Source organism: Zingiber officinale, chromosome 4B, assembly GCF_018446385.1.
Source record: "Zingiber officinale cultivar Zhangliang chromosome 4B, Zo_v1.1, whole genome shotgun sequence".
In the NCBI taxonomy this organism is placed as follows: Eukaryota; Viridiplantae; Streptophyta; class Magnoliopsida; order Zingiberales; family Zingiberaceae; genus Zingiber; species Zingiber officinale.
In genome coordinates, this window is record NC_055993.1 from 131,755,892 (window position 1) to 131,778,115 (window position 22,224).

Here is a 22,224-nt window from a genome sequence, read left to right on the forward strand (position 1 = left end):
GCTACCCAAACTAAGAAGGTTTCTATTTCTTTCTAACTACTATTCATAATCATTTGGGTTTTCATTTTCTTTAACTTATAAAAAAAAATTGCAGGTTGAGGATTTTGCGAACTTGTCATTTAAGGAAAAGCCTGTATATGTAGGTGTTGATGATGGAAGGTCGAAGGTAATCTCCAGATTTATTTTATCATTGTTTTTACTAGGTTGTTTCATCAATAGCAAGGTTGACACGAATTCATCTTTCTCAGGTGACCGTCGAAGGGTTGCAGCAGGGCTATTGTGTCGTGCCTAGCAATAAAAGGTTTCTGGTCTTGTATGCTTTTCTTAAGAGGAACCTTTCGAAGAAGATAGTGGTCTTCTTCTCCTCATGCAATTCGGTCAAGTACCATTCCATCTATCCCACCACGCTCTGCGAGGTCTCCCTCCTCCGCATGCTTTCCATCGATCCCCATGTCGTCAGGTGCTATTCTTAACCTGATTGAATAATTTATGGAAACTTAGTTTTCTCGACACTTTTTTTCATCGATTTGCTTGCTCTTGATTTTGATTCCAGGCTTTTGGATCTGAAGCAAGACCAGAACAAGGAGGGGCAAACCATTCTCTACCTAGTCTTTGAGTACATGGACACGGATCTGAAAAAGTACATCAGAAGTTTCCGCCAGAGCCATGAAATGCTGCCACCAATGACTGTTAAGGTAAAAATTAATTTAAGAGCTGATTTTTTTTTCTACCACCAAATATGATGCATCAAAATTTGTTGAAATCCTCGTTACCAAGAGGTTGTTGAAGAGCATCATGATTTCTCTCTGTTTCTTGAAAGGTTCTTTAAAAGATGTCAATTGTGCATCAACAACATGAATTTTAGGGCAGAAAATTTCTCTACTTCCACTAGGGATAGGACACTAAATATTTGATAAATTATGGTACTTTTAGATTCTCACAAGGTCTCTTGCTGTAGATTTTGATGTATCAACTCTGCAAAGGAATTTCATTCTGTCATGGTCATGGAGTGTTGCACAGGTTGGAAAAAACTCATTCACCATCTTGTTTCAGTATGTTAAAGACAAGATCTTGTTGAATAATTTGCTCCTTAATTTTGCAGGGATCTTAAGCCTCACAATCTTTTAATGGACCGCAAGACTATGATGCTAAAAGTTGCCGATCTTGGACTCAGTCGTGCTTTCACCATTCCCCTCAAGAAATACACGCACGAGGTCACATATCTTTTAGCTTGTATTGGAAAGCACAGCATTTGAAAATACCTAGCTTTCCAGTTTTCACGGCAAAATTTGTTTGAATGTAAGATATCTGATATGACATTTTCCTTAAGTGTTTAGTCACTGCAGAACTTATCTGATAACCTATGCTTGTGGTCTAATTCTACATTTCATCTCTTAAAAACTAGTTTTTCTTTGAGTTTTCTACGTATCTGATCTCCCTTCTTTGTGTTCTGCTACCTTTTTTCCATATCAGAAGCATTCAAGTGTTTCCCCTTTATCTTTTCCTTGCAAGTCGATCTGAGTTCCTCTGTTATTCTTGGAATTTCTTAGATCGAATTGGAGCATTGCTCATGTTAGAACATTTTTTTTTTATCAGATGGCAATTCTTTGCTCTGCCAGTAACACTAGCGTGGCTGTTGCACTCTGTCTACTGCTCCTCATCAATCTGTACACTTGAATTAGAAGGAGCAAATTATCTATGTTATATTCTAAGCAACATATACTAAGTGTCATATATGAAAGTTTTAGATTCTATGTTATATTCGTTATCTTCCACAGCAGCCTTTAAAAACTCAGTATTCTATTTTATTTGATACATGTACACATTTGTTTTAGTTATTTGACATATGGTGGATTTATGTGTTTTTACAGTTTACAAATCTCAAGTACTCCAGAGTTGAAATTGATGAAGTGCGGTTCGAGTGGGCTGAATGCATGCTAGATTACATTTGAAGTACGGTTCTACCTTGATGTGTTAAAAGAATGTTCTACCTTGATTTTGATATATATTAGCTAGCTTTTGATATAAAAAGAATGTTTGAGTATTTTATGGATACTGTTGTAAGAAGATTATTTATATAATTTGTGAATATTTGTGTATTTTATGGATATTGTTGAATGAAGAATATTTGTATAATTTGTGAATATTTGTGCATTTTTTTTAATTATTGTCGATTTTTCATTGTTTCGGAAATCAAATTTGTGCTGTTAAAAAATATACATATTACATCGATTTTCCACCGCTGCAAAACCGGTGTTATTAACTAATATCACATCGGTCATTTACCGCTGCCAAAACTGGTGTTATTAACATACAATATTACATCGGTTTTACACCGTTGATGAAACAGTGTCGTTAAGTGATACTACACCGGTTAATAACCAATTCGAAGACCGGTGTCGTTAAGTGATACTACACCGATTTTAACCCGATGTCTAAAATGGCAGACTTTTAACATCGGCTTCATAGACATCGGTCGAAAATGAAATAGACACCGGTGGAAAACTGATGTCTATGAGGGTTTTTGTTGTAGTGGATTTTCATCTTTTGCCAACCTTTCCGTTGGACTTGCTCTTGCCTAACCTCTAGTTAGAACTTTTCAGTCAAGTATCTGGTTAACCTTGACCTATTTGACTTTTCTTCACATTAAATTTGTCAACCCTTGACCAGAAGGGAATTGCGCCAACAATCTCCCCAAATGGATAATTGCACCTGCAATATCCATATATTGTCAAACATCAAAACTCAAACATCAAGACTCAAGCTTGAGCCAACTCAAGCTTAGTCAACATGGTCAATCTTGACCTAGAGAAATTGCACCAACAATAGAGGCTTCTTCTTAATCCAGCATTGATGATCCACACTCCCCCTCAATCCTTGAGGTGGATACTTCTTCCTCTTCACCCTCGGATGTTGAGTATCTCTTAACCTCAGAATCCTCATGTATATAAAACAAAGAGGATGCTCCCTTTTTGCCTTTGTCTTAATACTCTCTTGAGGATGGATCTTCTTGAATTTCTTCTTTTTTTGATGTTGAGCACATCTTAACCTCGGAGTCCTCTTCTTCTTGGTCTAATGAGTCTCACTCTTTGGATTCTTCTTAACTTAGTGCAATGGTTCATGGATTCTTGTCAACTTTCTCCAATGTTCCTTGGCATCTTGATATTCTCTGATTTTACTCAAAATATTGCTTGACAATAAATTGACCAACAATTTAGTCACTTTGTCATTCACCTCGTTTCTTTAAATTTGCTCCTTACTCCAATTGCTCCTCTTGATGAGTTTGCCTTTTGAATCTCTTGGAGTCTCAAATCCCTCCATTAGAGCAAATCATTGCTCCATCTCCATCATGAAGAAGTTTTCAATCCTTGATTTCCAAGAATCGAAGCTTGTCAATGTGAATGGTAAAGACACCCTTGTGTCGAATCCGAGTCTATCTCGAAATTCCATCCTGAAGTTGAGCTTGTTAATGATAACCTTTAGCTTATTGAAATTAAGGCTTCAACTTCTTCTTCCTCTAGCTCATTGCTCTTACGGCGATGAGTCCAGTGAAGAGCGACCTCACTCTGATACCACTTGTTGGGACACTTCGGAGCTAGAGGAGGGTGAGTAGCTCCCTCGCTTCGTTGAAGATAATATTTTGCAATGGAATACTTGAAGAAAGCTCCTCCAATGCTAACATAAGGATGTACTTAGTATCCACCTGAAGAAGATATGACTAATCCAAGGATTCATACTCGAGCACACTCTCCACTATATAAACGCTTCTACTTAGAAATCATCTGGAAGTGGAAAAATCTCGTACAACTCAACAACAAAGATACAACTCGAAACAAGAAGTAAATACATGAATACAAAATGAAAACCTTCTTCTTGCTTGATATCTTATTGATGAAGATGCCTCTAGACCAGTTGGAAAGTGCAGCAATACTTGTCTTCCAAGCTCAAAGTTCGGTGAATAGTAGTGAAGAAAAATCGTGTAAGTGTTAGCTTCAAATGATTTTAAAGTACAGAGAGCATGATCACTTATAACTCGGTCTGTGACTCAAGAGTCTAGGACGGGCTCAGTCTGAAACCCGGGGGCTAATAATTTTAAAGTGCGAGAGTATGCTCGTTTATAACCCGGCCTGTGGCTTGAGAGTCTAGGACAGACCTGGTCTGAAACCTAGGAGCTTATAATTTTAAAGCACGAGATCATCCTCGCTTATAACCTAGATTGTGGCTCGAGAGTCTGGCAGGCGCAGTCTAAAACTCAAGGGCTTAGAATTTTAAAGTGTCAGAGCATACTCCCCTATAGCTTGGCCTATGGCTTGGGAGTTTTGCACTTAAGGCAGCAAGGTTCATCTCCCTTTTCTTTGGCAATAGTCCACCCATTCAATTCTAGCATTGAGCTCTAGAGGATTCCTTACTTGAGCGGGTTACAAGGGTGAGGAGATCCTTAAGGAGGTTTGGCGGCCATTTCCACCCGCCAAAGAGAGCTCCACTATGTTGTCCCTGCTTCCGGCTACATCTTATCTGGTAGCTCACCGTGGTACTTGAGGGCAGAAGCTTAGGTCGATGGAGATGGGTAGTACCTCTACATTTTTTGATCAACTTCCATCGAAGGGGTTCTTTGGTAGAAGATTCACGTCATGTCATTGTCGAAGCAAGCTGTCCACCGGTTCTTCACTACTGTCCACCAACCCTGGGGGTTCCAGATTTGGGTTCTTCATGTGATGACGAGGGCAATCTTTGGAATTGAAGTTGATTTGTGAATTGTGGAGTAGTAACTTAATTTTATTCATGTTAATGTTTATTCATTGTGTCAATTTGCTTGTGTTGATGTTTTTTATTGAATGCTTGTAGCAAATTTGATCTTCCATGTTTACTTTGCACACATTTAGTTCAACTTAATTTATGCCTACAATATGTTCAATGAATTGCTTCAACCATTAGTTAAGCTTAATTTGATGCATTTTACTTTGTTTAATTCTTTCTTAGTCTTGTTCTTCCGATCTCTTTAAGTTCTAGTTTTGATTAAATACAATTAGGATAGATTAGCTTAGGTTTCATTACATGCTCTAGGTTTTGTTCAATGCTTAGTTCGTTAATTGTTCACTTAAAGTTTTCTTTAATTCTAGTGCAATTGTAATTTAGATTAGGTTAGCTTTCCTTTACTTGCATTGTCTTTCATTTACTAAATTAGTTTCGTTGATGCTTTACTTTATGTTGTCTTTTATTTTCTACAATTGTAGTTAGGTTAGACTTAGCTCTCATTACTTGCATTGTCTTTCATTTACTAGATTAAGTTTCATTTAATGCTATGCTATTTCATTCATTAGTTTAATTGTGTTAATGGTGAAACTCATAGCGTAGAGTGACAATGTGTTGTAGATTAATTGTTAGCACATAGTTAAATTTCATTCCATCATTAGACTAGTTTCCTACTTATTTTGCTTTTCATTTGTTAGATTTAGAATTAAAACCCAAACCCCCATTTTTATATTAAAAAATCTCAAAAAGTATGAATAACATATAATCCTAGATTATCATCTTATCATTACATTCGTTGGGAGACTATCTGAGTCATTTCTATACTGCATTAGTATAGTTAGAGGGATTCAGTACTTAAATTCTTTTGATATCATTTTATGACAAAAATGAAGCATTATCAGTGATACATGTCGCCTCTCGAGGGGTTGTATGATATACCCATAATGCATTGGGTAGCTCATCGACCCAGCTTTCTCCAACATGGTTTAATTTGGTTTTGAATCCTCTAATAATTTCTCTATTTACTACTTCCACCTGGCTGTTACTTTGGGGATAAGCCACCAATGTGAAGGTCTGAGTGATACCATAGGTCGAGCACCACTCTCAAATTTTTCTGCCCTGGAATTCTCTTCCATTATTTGAAACTAGTTTGTGTGGAATTCTAAACCTGTAAATAATATGCTGTCATAAGAATTTGATAAACATCTATTTGGTTATCTTGGCTAATGGTTTGACCTCCATCCATTAAGAGAAATAGTTCACCGCTACTAGTAAAAAAAATTTCTAGACATGTGCTAAAGGAAAAACCCTCACTATATCCATGCCCCACTTATCGACGAGCAGGAGACGATGGAAGTTTTCAACAACTCTGTGGGGGTGATGTGGGATGTTCTGGTACTTCTGACGGGACAAGCAAGTTCTTACTAATTTGGTAGTGTCAACCTACAGAGTGGGCCAAAAATATCTGGACAATAACACTTTCTGCGCGAGAGATTGACCGCCCGCATGACTTTCACAGGAACCTTACATTTCCTATAAAATGTATTATATGTTATTCGACCCGATACACTTGAGTAAGAGACATGAAAAAGCCCATTTATAAAGATAATTGGCCTTGTGAACCAACCTTTTCTTGATCAGGCGTGCTTGTTCTCCCTCGGTTAGTAAAATATCTTGTTGTAGAAATAAGATAATTGGCATTCTCCAGTCACTCTGCAATTCTAGGTTGGTCTGTCATTCAATGTAGGCTACTAGCAGTGTTTGTTCTACAGGCTTATCCAATGTCCATGGAACTACAGAGGAGACTAACTTGGCCAAATCATCTGTTATTTGATGTTCTGCCCGAGGAACTTTTTTTATAATCACTTCTTGAAATTCCGCTTTGAGCTTCTAGAATGCCTCGGCATAGAGCTTGAGCTGCTCATTATTAATATCAAAATTTCCTGAAAATTGTTGGGCTACTAACTGAGAATTTGAGTAAATTAGAACCCAAGAAGCCCCTACATGTTTGGCATCCTACAAGTCCGCTATCAATGTTTTATATTTTGCTTCATTATTGGTAGCTTGATAACTCAACCACATAGATAACTGCATTCTATCTTCCTTGGGCGATATCATAAGAATGTTTATGTCACTGCCTTGCCAAGTGGAGGATCCATCCACATATATTTTCCAAGTCCCCTCGGGCTCTAGGTTTTGTACCTCTGTTATGAAATCAGCTAAGGTTTGAGCCTTAATGGCAGCTCAAGGTTGATACTATATATCATATTCACTGAGCTCGGTAGTCCACTTGATCACCTTTCGGAAGCTTCTGGGTTGATAAGTACTCGACCTAAAGTGCTATTAGTAAGTACTATGATTAGATAAGAAAGGAAATAAGGACGTAACCTCTGAGCAGCTAAGATCAATCCGTACGCTAACTTCTCGAGTGTGGTATAACGACACTCGGCTCCTTTCATTAAACGACCTAAAAAGTACACAGACTACTGTTCTTTTCCCTCTTGCCTCACTAATATTGACCTGACTACGTGGTCATTAGCTGATAAATACACTCACAAAGGTTCGCCCGCTATAAGTAAGGTGGACAAGTAATTCTTTAGCTCCTCAAAAGCAATTTGTCACAGTAGGCATCCCATTGGAATTTGATTGCCCGGCGGAGTATCTTTAAAAAAGGCAGGCTTTGATCAGTTGACTGAGAGATGAAGTGAGAAAGGGCAGTGATCTGACTGGTCAGTGATAAAGCGAATCTGTCACATCCGCTAATCAAATTGTACAAATGTATTTTTCCACTGAACCCCTTAATTAAACAATAATGTTGTAGTAACGAGCCCAGGATCGATCCGAGGAACCAACGGTAGAATGTAATTTAGGATTGTCTTTTATTCCTGTTTTTGGGGTTTTCGATATAAAAATGGAGTTGGGGGGATTTAAAAGCTTTAAATCTAAATCTAACAGAGGAAAAACACAGCAATTAAGAAATTAATCTAAAGCAAGAGTGAAACCTAACTATGTACCAATGATCAAACCTCAACGTATTGTCACTCTACGTTGTGATTAAACCATCGACACACACTTAAACTAAAGATAAAATAGCAAAACACAATTAAATCTGATCTAAACAGAAATGAAACCCTAACTTAGAATTTAAACACTAAACAAGTAACCAAGCAACAAATTAAAATTAAACTAGGCTTCAACAAAGAAAGAAATGCTAACTACTTGCATAAAAAGATAACAAAACATAAAAGTAATCTGTGCTAAGCTATAAAAACAATAACAAAATGAATTAAAATGTAAACCAATCCAACTCACAACCAATTCCACAAGTTTCACACTCTTGCCGTCACACAAGAGGCCGAAATCGAAACCACCCAATTTAGGACCTCAGTGGAGAATCTCAGCTGCGTCTCAGCTCAAGGAAGGCTCGGCTACACCGACGGACCACCCCCGGCGAGCTAAGAACAACCCTAAACCCAAGAATGGTCCGAAAATCTACAAATCTGAGCTCTGGATCTGGGATGAAGTTGCGGATGATGGTATGCTGTCGGATGGAGCTCAGGAACACCGGAGGACCACCGCCGATAGTCTCTGATGTGAATCGGAGTCGCCGATTGGAAGACCACCTCCAAATCGGCGCGGGAACAGAGAAGATCCAAGAGCCAAATTCCACCGGAGGGAACACCCTTCGATGGCTCCAGAAGATCGGGATGAGCTGCAATGAAGTTCTACAATGAGGTTGAAGCTTGAAAGAATTGATCGGAGAAGGAAAGGGGTCGAAATCCGAAGAAATGCCGCCGGGACGAAGCTGCTGTGCGTGGAGAGATCGACCAGATCATCACTGGATGGCCCGGATCTGCACAGTCGTCATTGAACGGTCCAGATTAATCCGGCTGGATCAATGGCTGGATGAACTCAGATCTGGATCAAAACTTCTGGATCTTCATCAATGGCTTAGATCTGCTCCCCATTAGGTTGGATCGGCCAGATCTTCAACGGATGGTTCAGATCTGTCCTATTCTTGATGAACGGTCCATAATGCTTCAAAGCTTGATCTTCTTGTTTGGACTCCGATTCGAGCCCAATTTCGGCCCAAATAGATCCAAATCTAAGATCCGTTTATGCCTACAAAATAAGAATCAAATATTAGCATCAAATAACACCAAAAATAATATAATTTGCAATTAAGTCCAAAATCTATGCAATGCACAAAAATGTAATATAACCATGATTTAAACTATGAAACCAACATCAAAACCATGCATAAATGAATCAAAATAATGCAGTAAAATCATGGTTATCAAATCCCCCACACTTAGTCTTTAACGTCCCGTGAAAGTAAAGAAAACTAAAAATCATTTCCATAGAAAATTCCCTAGCAATACCTAGAAGATAGTAAAAAGAATTTAATTAAGACCATCTAAATATCACAAACAATCATGCATACCATTCAAACAATAATCAGTAGGTATGGTAGTTTCAATCCAATTGAAAAAATAAGCAAGTTGCATTCTCACAAAGTATTTACCTATTCTATCTCTCACACTCAAACATGTGTATAAGTGGAGCTCACTCAATGTCACTCACAACATTTCACTACCATAAGCTTGCTTATTTTATAATTCTCCACCACTATAAACATAGCATACATGAATCAAAAGGATAATATCATGAAGAATTGAAATTGAAGCAAAAAGAACAATTGAAATGGATGAAATAGGCAAAAGAAAAGGCATTAATGAAGAAAATGAGAAGATGAGAGTATTGGAGGAGTATACTTGATGAGTTGACCATTTTGATGTAAAAAGAGTTGTATACCATTTGTTTTTATCAATTCAAAATGCCAAGCTAACCTCCCCTCCAATTTAATAGCAAACCAAAAATCTTGATACTCTTCCTTCACCTTTGATACTCTTTTGATGTGCCACATTTTTTTTCTTTCCTTCACTGTGTTTACTGAATTTCCACTTCAATTCTATCACTTCAAAGCTAAAACCAATCTCTTGTCAACTTGCCAAGAAGAATCCCCTCCCCCACACTTAAAATTTGGCCGTCTCGGACAATAAAACAAATCTTACATTCAGAAATTTGATACTTTCCTTGTCACTTTCTTCGTCTTCCTTCATTCTTGAAATTCTGTTCATAAGGATTTGAATGCAGCAACTTCTTCAGTTTTCAGCAGTCACTGAAACTCCCCTGTTATTTGAAACTTTTCCCAGCAGCAAGGTCAATTAGCAATAACCAACACTTGTATAATTCAAACAAAGCACTTTATCTCCAATAGGTTCTAAATATGAACCTTCACACCTGAACAATTCCTGAATCCAGATTCAACTTCAGTTTTGCCATTCTGCACAGCCACTGCTTAGCCTATTTCTGCACATTCTGGTCTTTGTACCAATTGCCACTGCTTAGCCTCAAGAAACTTCAATACTTCTTTATCTTGCCTCTTCAAACACTTTAAAATGCAAATCTAAAAGCTTTCCATATCCCAGCAACTTTTACTCATCACAATTCTCTTCCTAAATTGGCACAAAATCCCCAATTCATTTCAGCAGAATTCTGCATTTACCACTTCAAAAACATGCAGTGAAGTAACCAACAAACAGAGTAGAACCTACTGTTCTGTTCACAGCAGAATTTCAGCTCAAATTCATTCTCAAACAGATAAGGAACAAAAAGGTATCAAAAGAGAATTCGTGAATATCAGAAATTTGCATATGCAGATATTGTTTTCAGAAATCAACACTGTTTTGTGGAGATTCCAACTTCAAGCTTGATACCATTTCTTTCCATAGCTTCACCCTGTGTTCACTTACAGCAGCAACAGATTCAACTTAACAGGATCTGAACTTAAGTTCCCAGATTATGCAACAAAGTCAATTCTGTAAAATTTTCCAGCAAGTGTAGCTCTAGAAGGTAACTTATTCGACATTGAATCAAAAGAACTTTGAGTTCCATCCATTTGGATTAGAGACATGAAGAAAACTTAGGCACAAAAAACTGCAAAATCAGTAACCAGACACACTAGCTAAACTTCTAATTTACTGCACACTGCAGTTTCAGCAATTATTTTCCTGCTGATCTCACTTAAAAATTCAAGCTTCAACATTTATATTCTTCAATTAACTGTCTCATCCACTTCATCATTTCAAGCTTGACCACAATCTACTCCAATTTGGAAACTCAGCTAAAACAAAACTACAGAAATCCACTTCATCATTTCAATTCAGTTTCAGGTTTCCAAATTCTAGAATTCTGTTTCACTTTAAATTTACCGCATTCAGCTCAAACTTTGCTGTTAAATCTCTATGAATTATGGCATTCAATTACTCACTAACAATTAACTTGAATTCAATTCATTTGGCTAAAAACCAAATTCCAAAAATTGGCACAGAATACTGCCCAATGAATAGAATTCAGCAACCTCATTTGGTTTCCAGCAACTTAAAATTTCTGCATCTCTGCATTTAACATCAGCTTTAGAAATTTGTTTTCAACAGGTATTCTAAAAAAAAATTCAAATTCAAGATTTAGTATCAGGAAGGTATAGTTTCCGCAGCTAATTTCCAGAATTAAGGCTTGAGTTTCTAAATTATAAGGAGGTCAACTTCAGCAATCTCCAATTTCCTGCAGAGTTGGTCTTTCCACTTATCAGAATCTTGCCACAAGAACTTGGCACAAAAACTTGGCACGCCACACGTCAAAGTTGATACATCAAATACAGATTATTGGCTATACTAATCCAGTTAGGCAATTTCAGGAATCAAAGTAGTAGGAGAATAAACTCATGAATTCAGATTCTTGATTCAATTCTGAAAATCTGCACTCTCAATTTCTCAGAGTTTACCTACTGCCCAAATTCAGCAATTCATTTCTGAAATTGTTCAAAAGGGTTTCTGGATTGTAACTTCTTCAAATAATCAGAATTATTGCACCAAAATTAGATTCCAGTAGCTACAAGGAGCTCACTGTTTCAGTCATGTTTTTTTTTTTTTTTTAATTTCCTACCTTAGTTTCAAAAATTAGAATCCTAGAACTTTTTGGCTTAAATCATGTAAAACTAAGCTTACTAAAAGGAATTATTCAGCACTAAATTGATAGAGGCTTGAATTTTAAATGTTGCTGTTCAGAAACAGCATGAAGAGTTGGCACAGAACATAGTTCTGTTTGCACAAAATTGGCAACTGAATGCTGCATTTCAGATCAGAATTATGTTCTACTCTTCAATTCTAAATCTTTCTTACTGGCAATAATCAGCATTTCAACTTGAACATACTGCTAGGCTCTGATTCCTGATTTTCAATTTCTGAAATAATGTATATTCTAAAGTTCAGCTTGCTGATTTTTGCACTGCAGTTCCTAGCAGATTCTTCCTTGATTTATTTAAGAATAAATCACCATTCTACTCAAAAGGAGGTCAAAGACTTATATACTTTTGTTCCATTCCCTTCTTCATCTGCACTTAAGCTCTTCAATGACCAGAGATTTGCAATGAAATAGAATTAAAGCTCTGCTACTTATGAATTCTATTACCATATTCGGAAAGAGCTCTTGGGATTTAAAGCTATTGAAAGTTCTTAGATATTCAGAAATCAAGCTTAGGAAACCTGCCAAAAGTGTTCAGACTAAGTTCTGGTTTCCAAATTCCACTTATGCATTTCTGCTTAAAGAATCAGCTCCATAATTTTGTTCACTTTTAGCAGCTCAATCACAGACTTCAATTTTGTTTCTGACCAGCAAATGGATTGAAAGGTTGGCACCAATTTCTTGAAACTCCAAATTCCTTGATAACAGTTAATAGCTCCACAAATCTGCATTCATGATCTCAGTTCTGCGATTCTGTAAAATTCCAGATTTCCAGCTATTGAAACTTTAATACCATTTGTCAAACAGGAATAAAGGTCTTCATTTCAACATTTCAAAATCATTTCTACAACTTAGTCTCATAGATATTGCATCTCTGGAATTCAATGTAATTAAGCTTAGGTGTAAAGACTTTAGCTCAGATTTTGAACTCTAATTGCTCTCATCTTTTTCACCATTTTTATTTATTTCAAAGACTCTTAGACTTAAGTTTCAGGAGGCAAAAGTTGATGCAATTCCAGCTCAAATCTTCCAGGACTCAACTTCAAAGAAAGTTGCATCTGTCACTGAATGGATAGAAGTTGAAATTCATATTGTTGCTGACTAGAAAGAACATTAACATTTGGCACTCAAACTGTCCTGCACAAATCTGTAAGCACAGTTTCATTTCTGTCCACATTTCATATTAGTTGTTATCACTTGCATTCCATTCTCTGATCCAGCAACAACACTAGCTCATATCCAAGTATCCTTAATTTGCCAAGCTATCAGATTAGCAATTCCTTTCCCTCAACAACATCCTATTTCAGAATAATACTAGCTTCAATTCAGGGATCAATGAATTGGGAATCAATTAAGTAGAAACCTCCATGAACTCATAACATATGTATCTTCCCCCACACTTAAATCTTTGTCCATCTTATCAATCCAACTCATCAAGTATACAACCAATACTCTCAATGAAATAATGACAAGCAAAGATAATAAAGAATTCGAATTCTAGATGGGAATGTATAAAGAAAATTTTGGGAAAGAAATTGGAAAGTATGAAGGGGAACAAAATTGACAAAATCCTCAATTTCCATGCACACAAATGCTATTGTGACTTTGAAAAGAAACTAAGCAAGTTCTAGAGTTTAATTTGCTATGAGTGCATGCCACACAAAGATAAAATAGTGTTTAGGCTTAAAGTGGACCTCACTAGGTATTTTTATTGCAATCAAGCTCAATTGATCACATTGGAATCCACCACCAAATTAACTAATATCATGCAAGAAAAGCATCCAATCATGTTAAATGACCTAAAATTGATGATCAAATTTAAAACAACTTTTACCATCTTAAAAATATCACTAAATAATTCATGGAGACTTTTATTCAACTAAAATGCTATGTATTAAACAAAAATGCAAAGTATGAAAGTAAAATGCAAAATAAAATGCAAAATGTAAAAACAAAGTGCAAATGCAAAGTATGAAACCAAAGAAACGTATAACAAATTTATTAGAGAAAAATTAAACACAAAGCATGACTCAAAATGTAAGAGAAAGCAAAATTGGAACTAACTCCCCTTTCATTCCCGGTGGTTGAAGAAGGTTTAGAAGTAGTAGCCACCCCGGAAGTGGAGTAATCATGGTTCCACTTAAATTCTTCTTATTAATCCTTTTTCCCTTCAAAGTTTTTTCTGGAGGACGGAGGCGGTTCAGTGTTAATACCCACTTCGGAAGCTTAATTTCTCCTACAACATCAATCAAAGAAAACACCTCCCACACACACGTGGGGTCAAAAGAAAATAGGAGAATATTAGTATGGGTAAAAGATATATCCAGAAATGCATCACATCTAATAAAATCAATAATTGGTACCTCAATAAAATTCTCTGATGTATCACAAACAATACTTATCTTATCGTGTTGAGAGGTACCTGGAGTGGTGTTTGTTACCTCTTTTTCATCAAGAAAATGCTCAGACTCCAGTTCTGGCGAATGTTCAACTTCATGTAGTGATTCTTGGGTGCTTGGCTCCATAGCACAAGTCCCTACACTTACATCCTCCATTCTTGGTGATTCTTGAGGTAATGCTTCCAGTAAGCACTCCCCTACACTTATATCATCTTCTGCAAGAATACCTGCATCTTCAACAACATCTAAAGCAACACTATCAGTAGAATCAGAAATCTGAACAACTACATCATCATCACAAATAAAATTAGATAAATCTTGTGAATAAATGGGAATAGGATCAGGCCTGACAAAATCACTACTCTCCATCTCTTCACTGGAGTTCTGTGCTTGTAACTGATTAATGGATGATGCAATCTGATCTAACTGACTCTGAATATTCTGTATCCTTGCAAATTGTTGCTCTTGATGCTCTCTCATTTGTTGCATAACTTCATTGCATTTCCACATTGATTCTTCAATTTGTTCTTGTGCATCCTCATACCTATTCCGTTGCTCCATAGGTAGGTAGGACTGATAGAACTGAGTCTGAGGCTGATAAAAATAATTCTCCATCCCATCTCCAAAATACTGATGATATGGATCCATGGTCACATGAATTTCCTGTTCTTACACTGAAACACTAGCAAATAAAATCAGAAGACTCAGGAACAAATAAAATCAAACACATGGATATATAAGCATGAAAGCAATCAAAACAACAAGATTTCTAGGTTTTCCAAAATAAAAACAATCCTAAAATTACTAAACATTGCAAATCATATTTCCCCGGCAACGGCGCCAAAATTTGATAAAGCGAATCTGTCACATCCGCTAATCAAATTGTACAAATGTATTTTTCCACTGAACCCCTTAATTAAACAATAATGTTGTAGTAACGAGCCCAGGATCGATCCGAGGAACCAACGGTAGAATGTAATTTAGGATTGTCTTTTATTCCTGTTTTTGGGGGTTTCGATATAAAAATGGAGTTGGGGGGATTTAAAAGCTTTAAATCTAAATCTAACAGAGGAAAAACACAGCAATTAAGAAATTAATCTAAAGCAAGAGTGAAACCTAACTATGTACCAATGATCAAACCTCAACGTATTGTCACTCTACGTTGTGATTAAACCATCGACACACACTTAAACTAAAGATAAAATAGCAAAACACAATTAAATATGATCTAAACAGAAATGAAACCCTAACTTAGAATTTAAACACTAAACAAGTAACCAAGCAACAAATTAAAATTAAACTAGGCTTCAACAAAGAAAGAAATGCTAACTACTTGTATAAAAAGATAACAAAACATAAAAGTAATCTGTGCTAAGCTATAAAAACAATAACAAAATGAATTAAAATGTAAACCAATCCAACTCACAACCAATTCCACAAGTTTCACACTCTTGTCGTCACACAAGAGGCCGAAATCGAAACCACCCAATTTCGGACCTCAGTGGAGAATCTCAGCTGCGTCTCAGCTCAAGGAAGGCTCGGCTACACCGACGGACCACCCCCGGCGAGCTAAGAACAACCCTAAACCCAAGAATGGTCCGAAAATCTACAAATCTGAGCTCTGGATCTGGGATGAAGTTGCGGATGATGGTATGCTGTCGGATGGAGCTCAGGAACACCGGAGGACCACCGCCGATAGTCTCTGATGTGAATCGGAGTCGCCGATTGGAAGACCACCTCCAAATCGGCGCGGGAACAGAGAAGATCCAAGAGCCAAATTCCACCGGAGGGAACACCCTTCGATGGCTCCAGAAGATCGGGATGAGCTGCAATGAAGTTCTACAATGAGGTTGAAGCTTGAAAGAATTGATCGGAGAAGGAAAGGGGTCGAAATCCGAAGAAATGCCGCCGGGACGAAGCTGCTGTGCGTGGAGAGATCGACCAGATCATCACTGGATGGCCCGGATCTGCACAGTCGTCATTGAACGGTCCAGATTAATCCGGCTGGATCAATGGCTGGATGAACTCAGATCTGGATCAAAACTTCTGGATCTTCATCAATGGCTTAGATCTGCTCCCCATTAGGTTGGATCGGCCAGATCTTCAACAGATGGTTCAGATCTGTCCTATTCTTGATGAACGGTCCATAATGCTTCAAAGCTTGATCTTCTTGTTTGGACTCCGATTCGAGCCCAATTTCGGTCCAAATAGATCCAAATCTAAGATCCGTTTATGCCTACAAAATAAGAATCAAATATTAGCATCAAATAACACCAAAAATAATATAATTTGCAATTAAGTCCAAAATCTATGCAATGCACAAAAATGTAATATAACCATGATTTAAACTATGAAACCAACATCAAAATCATGCATAAATGAATCAAAATAATGCAGTAAAATCATGGTTATCAGTCAGTCTTTGTGCCTCCTTCAGACTGCGTAGAGGAGCCATGTCTTGAAGCGCTCGCACCTTGATTGGGTTGGCTTCTATCCCCCATTCAGTCACAATGTACCCCAAGAATTTCTCGCTCTTGGCTCCGAACAAGAATTTATTGGGGTTGAGCTTCAGTCCATACTGCCTTAAAGTTTGGTAGATTTCCTCCACGTCAGTGCACAGGTCGGTCGCCCGAAGGGACTTGATAAGGATGTCGTCCATATACACTTCCATGTTTCGCCCGATCTGCTTCCGAAACACTTTGTTCATAAGTCGTTGATATGTAGCCCCTGCATTCTTCAGTCCAAATGGCATAACATTATAGCAATAAGTACCCTCAGTAATTATAAAACTGATCTTCTCTTGGTCATTCTTAGTTAGTGGAACTTGGTGATATCCTTGATATGCATCCAGCATACAGATAAATTCACACCTAGAGGTGGAGTCCACCACTTGGTCGATGTGAGACAGTGGATAATAATCTTTTGGATAGGCCTTGTTAAGATCTCTGAAGTCTATGTAGACCCTCCACTTATTTCTCGGCTTAGACACCAGTACAACATTGGCCAACCAACTTAGGAATTGAACCTCGTGAATGTAGCCCACCTCCCGTAGTTTGTCCACCTCCTCTTTGATGATCTTATTCTGATTGGCCCCAAAATCTTGCTTTCTTTGCTTGACTGGCCGAGTGTCGGGGTAGACATGAAGTACATGCTCCATGACCGTTGGTGACACACCGGTCACTTCCTTGGGCGACCAGGCAAAAACATTGTTGTTATGTGTTAGACATGCCACAAGCTCTTTTTTAAGTTCTTGAGGTAAGTGAGCCTCCACTTGAATAACGACTTCCGATCGGCTTGGTCGAATCTGGACTTTCTCATTCTCTTCGTAGACCAGTGTGGGTGGTGCCTCGTTGACTTTTTCGAGTGACATTAGCCTCTATCTTGACAATTTCTACCTAGCACTTGTGTGCCACCAGTTAATCTCCCTTGACTTCACCCACTCGATCATTCATAGGGAATTTCACTTTCTAGCAGAAGGTTGAAACGACTGCCCGAAATTTATTTAGGGTTGGCCGGTCTAAAATGACGTTGTAGATTGAGGGCGCATCCACGACTATGAAAGTTGATCGACATGTCCTCATTAGGGCCTCCTCCCTTAAGGATTTGACCAACTTTATTTGATCGAACGGATGAATCTCATTACATGTGAACTGATACAAAGGAGTGGTCATAGGTTAAAGCTTGCTCAAGTATATTTGCATCTGTTTAAATGCTTGTTTGAAGATGATATTGACTGAGCTACCAATGTCAACAAAAGTACGATAAATATTATAGTTAGTTATAATAGCCTTGACTATTAAAGCATCATCATGGGGACTTCCACCCCCTCTAGGTCTTTGGGTCTGAAGCTAATTTCAGGCTCAGTCGCATGCTACTTACTGCAACTAACCGTGTGACTTTCTCCTTCGATTGGAGTCTTCATCAGTTAGACCCCCAGTGATCATGCCAATATTGCCCAGAGAAGTATTATTATGGTTCTCCTCCTACCGGGTTGGGAGCTCTGGCTGGTCCCGGGCCGACGCTAGTGCCCGGTCTACTAGCGGTGGTGGTGTTCTCTAGCACCGCTCGGTCTCCCGCTGATCTCTTCTAAGGGAGCCATTTGGCCTTCGATAGGGGCGACGATTGGGCAACGGAGTGCGCTAACGAAGGCTTTGATTACCCCTAGCAATTAGCTAAAGTATAGTAGTCATGTGTATCATGTGGAAGGTGCACCACCATCAAGGAGCTCCTCGAGGGGGCTCAGGGTACCTTTCTTGCTCGACCTCTACATGTTGCACGGCTTGAGATCATGGTTCTTGATGATGAGGTTAAGGACCTGCTCGAGGTTCCCTAGGTGGAGGAGCTAGTAATGCGGAGTTGCAGCTAGTGCAGTGACCTCCTTCCTTCGAGCGGCCTACTCCTCTTCGACATTGATGAATTTAATCGATCAATCCAGTAGATGATCGAAGTTCCTTGGAGGTCTCCTAATAAAGGAGATGAAGAAGTTATTATTGGCTAGCCCTTAGGAAAAGATGCTCATCAGAATTTCCATAGTAGATGTAGGGACGTCCATGACCACTTAATTAAACTTTTTAATATAACCTCAGTAATTCCTTGAGCCCTTGTTTGAGTGAGAAATGCTTAGGGGAGTTTTTTGGTAGCGCTGGCTACTGGCAGAGTAATGAAGGAAAATCTTATGGAAATCCTTAAAACTATGAATGGATTCAGCTGATAGTCACTTAAACTGCCTTTGCGCCGAGTTGCAGAATGAGGTGAGGAACACCTAACACTTTACCCCGTCTGTAAAATAATAGAGAAGGGAAGTGTGCTCAAATTTAAGGAGATGATTCTTAGGGTCAGTCGACCTTGAGTATTCCTTTATCGCCAAAGTTTGATAATATTTTGGCAGCTTGTCTTCTGACACCCTCGAAGAAAACAGGGTGCTAACGTGCTCGGGAGAGTTGCAAATTACTAGAGCTTTTCCCTTGCATCCTTCTCGAATAGGCGCTTCTCTAAAGGATTCTTGGTGTAGTCCCCCTTGGCCCAAGTGCTCTGGCAACATGCGAAAGAGCGCTCAATGACGTGGAACTGGTGAGTGGGATGCCCACAGCAAATGAATTGGGTCGTCCTCCCTGGCTCCTCTCTCTCTAATGGGTTGTTGTTGATGCGACAGGATTGGGTGGCGGCAAGGTGCCACCGGTAGCCACTTATTGTTGTTGTTGCAATAATTTTTATGTTCGAGCATTGATGAGCAGATCTAGGTCTTCTTGCGTCAGAGTAACAGTAGTAAGTCTTCCAGCTTCTTCCATCTCTGATCTTCATATTCAGGTGAGAGTTTCCACAAACGGTGCCAAATTTGATCGTGTCTAAAAACTACTGAGATGACAAGCTAAGCACGGTGGATTGACGGTTGACTGATAGAAGACCTTTCTCTCCGAGAAGAAGCTTTCCTCCGATCCTGCGCACACATAGATGATCCAACAAAACGTCAGTTCCTAGAAACCAGGGGGAGTCCCTAGCGAAGGCCCTCGGACACTCCAATAAATACCAGTCCGGATGGGTGAATGAAGAACATTAAGGAGCGCGCGTGTGAGAGTAAGTGGTAGATGTTCAGAGAACATACCTTGCCAACGAAGAAGACTCCCTTTTTATATACCACCTCTGATAACCTCTGTAATCATGAGGTGGAAAAGTGTGTCAGAGATCATTAGATAAAGGAGAGTGCACAACCTGAATGATATGCAATAATTGTTTGAGGAATCTTCCATTTACCCATATGTATACCTCTTTTGTCATTAATAGTTCGTGCCAATGTTGAGGCCATTAAAGAAATATACTGTCATAAGTGGTTGGCTGATGGGGAACATAATAACCCCTTAAGAAGGTTTCAAAAGAATATTTTCTAACAAGTTGTTAGGATTCCATGACAATATTGTTTCCCAAAGGCATCTCGGCCGAAGGTTGACCAGACCGAGCACCCCTTGAAGTGAAGGCAGAATGGAAACCTGAGCTTTATAAGATTGGCCGATATTCTGTACTGCTCTACCATACCTGCGTGGACATGTTGGAGCTCTGAATGAGTTACTGCTCGATTCTTGCTTTACTACTCTACCATACCTACATGGTCATATTGAATCTCTGTGTGAGATACCGCTCGGTCTTTAGGGTCGCTCAGATATATGGAGTCATCTAGAGTTCTGGGTTAGGTACCACTCGGTCTTTAGGGTCGGTCGAATATATGAAGTCATCTGGAGTTTTGGGTAAGGTTTGCCCGGTCTTTAGTGTTGCTAAGATATATGAAGTCATCTGGAGTTCTGGGCGAGGTACTGCCCGATTTTTTGGGTTGTTCGGATATATAGAGTCATCTGGAGTTTCTAGGTGAGGTACTAACCGATTTTTAGGGTCACTCTGATATATGGAGTCATTTGGAGTTCTGGGCGAGGTACCACCTTATTTTTAGGGTCGCTTGAATATATAGAGTCATCTGGAGTTCTACGCGAGGTATCGCCGATCTTGGGGTTGCTTGGATATATGGAGTCATAGAAACAAGTCTCTCAAATCCGAAAGGCCTTGTGACCACCCTACCATATACAAGGCTACCCGCCAATCATTAGGACTTGAACGCTTGTTCCTCAGGAATGACCAGACCTCAAGTAGGCTATCTTTAGAACGATCGGCCCTTAGGCAGACCATCTTTACATTAGAGGCTTTAGTACTAATCGAGAGTCTAAACTCTATTTCAGGGTGACCCTCTAACTGTCATCCTATTTTAATTTTGATCTCTATCTTATCTTAATTTTTATTACCGTATCGTCCTCTGAGTCCGCTTGTTATGCCACATATCAAGTTCCCTATAATGTTGCAAGACCAAGGGACGGACCGAGAGTTGATATTGCAGGAACATAAGAACGAGGTGAGTAATCTAGAGGCACAATTATGGATTTGCTACTCAGTGCTGCTGAAAAGTTGCAGAAGATGAATTGACTTTACAACTGTAATATCAACTTTACTAAAAATTGCATGGGATATCATCCTTCACTGCTTGGTTGTGTATTTTTGTGCCCATATTGTAACATCAACATAAGAATAGCTAAGCAAAGTTCAGTTACTGAGTCTTAGAATATCAGTCGACTGCACAAAAATATTGTTAAGGAATCTGAAACAGAAAATATTGATTTTCGTGTATTATCTTCACTAATTCCTGTAGACATTATTCAGAATTTATCATTGTCACTTAATAAATCTTCAAAAAGGGATATCACTTTATCCAAGGTAAATTATAGAAAATGTGGAGAACAACAGTCATACAGTGTGTAAAGGAGGGGCCTAATAAGATTAGGAAGAAGTCAAGAGGACATGACAGTCAATAGTCAAGAGGAAGTGACAGTCAACAATCAAGAAAAGACGGGAGTTAGATCGTCTCGCATCGTCAACCGCATAATTTTAGGTCGGTCACAGTCAGGGTAGGTCCTCAAATCTGAGACATAAAATGAAGCTGGAACTAGTTCCTGGCCTGCCCCCGACTGATCAGATTTCCCCAGCTCGGACTTTATAAATGGTCCTAGTACTTTTATTAAGACAACTTCCGATCAACCCTTCAGCGGTCAAATCGTGAAAGATGGGCACCTCACCACAGTCTCAAATAAAAATCGGTCGGTTCACCATAACTCATCCTTTTCATCAAGGCTTAGTCCTGGTAGCACATTTAAGCGGTCATCTCAAACTGTCTATAGCTGAATCTGGGCGAGACAGAAAGTACTAAGCGATAATAATGTCAGAGAATCATAATCTCCTGTCAGAGAATAACTGGCATACACCAGGGAATATTCAGTGGTCTACCACTCTCTGAGAGTGGAATCTTTCTTCTACCAATAGGAGGTCGCCGTACATCCTCTCTCACCCGACAGACTTTGACACCTGACATTCTTTGACAACGGTCAGACTTAAAAGGTATGCAAAGTCATATAAAAAGGGAGATCCTCTTCCTTAGCTAGGTACGCACACATCT

The 22,224-nt window shown here is 38.7% G+C and overlaps 1 protein-coding gene across 1 annotated transcript; it reads left to right on the plus strand.

Annotated features, from left to right (window-relative positions):
• The first annotated feature begins 681 nt into the window (after window positions 1–681).
• LOC121977978 (cell division control protein 2 homolog D-like) lies at window positions 682–1,423 on the plus strand. The gene is made up of 3 exons (XM_042530375.1): window positions 682–695; window positions 959–1,020; window positions 1,103–1,423. The coding sequence occupies exons 1-3, from the start codon at window positions 684–686 to the stop codon at window positions 1,254–1,256; spliced, it is 228 nt and encodes a 75-aa protein (XP_042386309.1). The 5' UTR covers window positions 682–683; the 3' UTR covers window positions 1,257–1,423.
• The last annotated feature ends 20,801 nt before the right edge of the window (window positions 1,424–22,224 follow it).

Bases quoted from the DNA above. Each gene is read 5' to 3' on its own strand.
- LOC121977978 (XM_042530375.1), top strand. The intron at 1,021-1,102 runs GTTGGAAAAAAC...TTAATTTTGCAG, and splicing joins GGTCATGGAGTGTTGCACAG to GGATCTTAAGCCTCACAATC.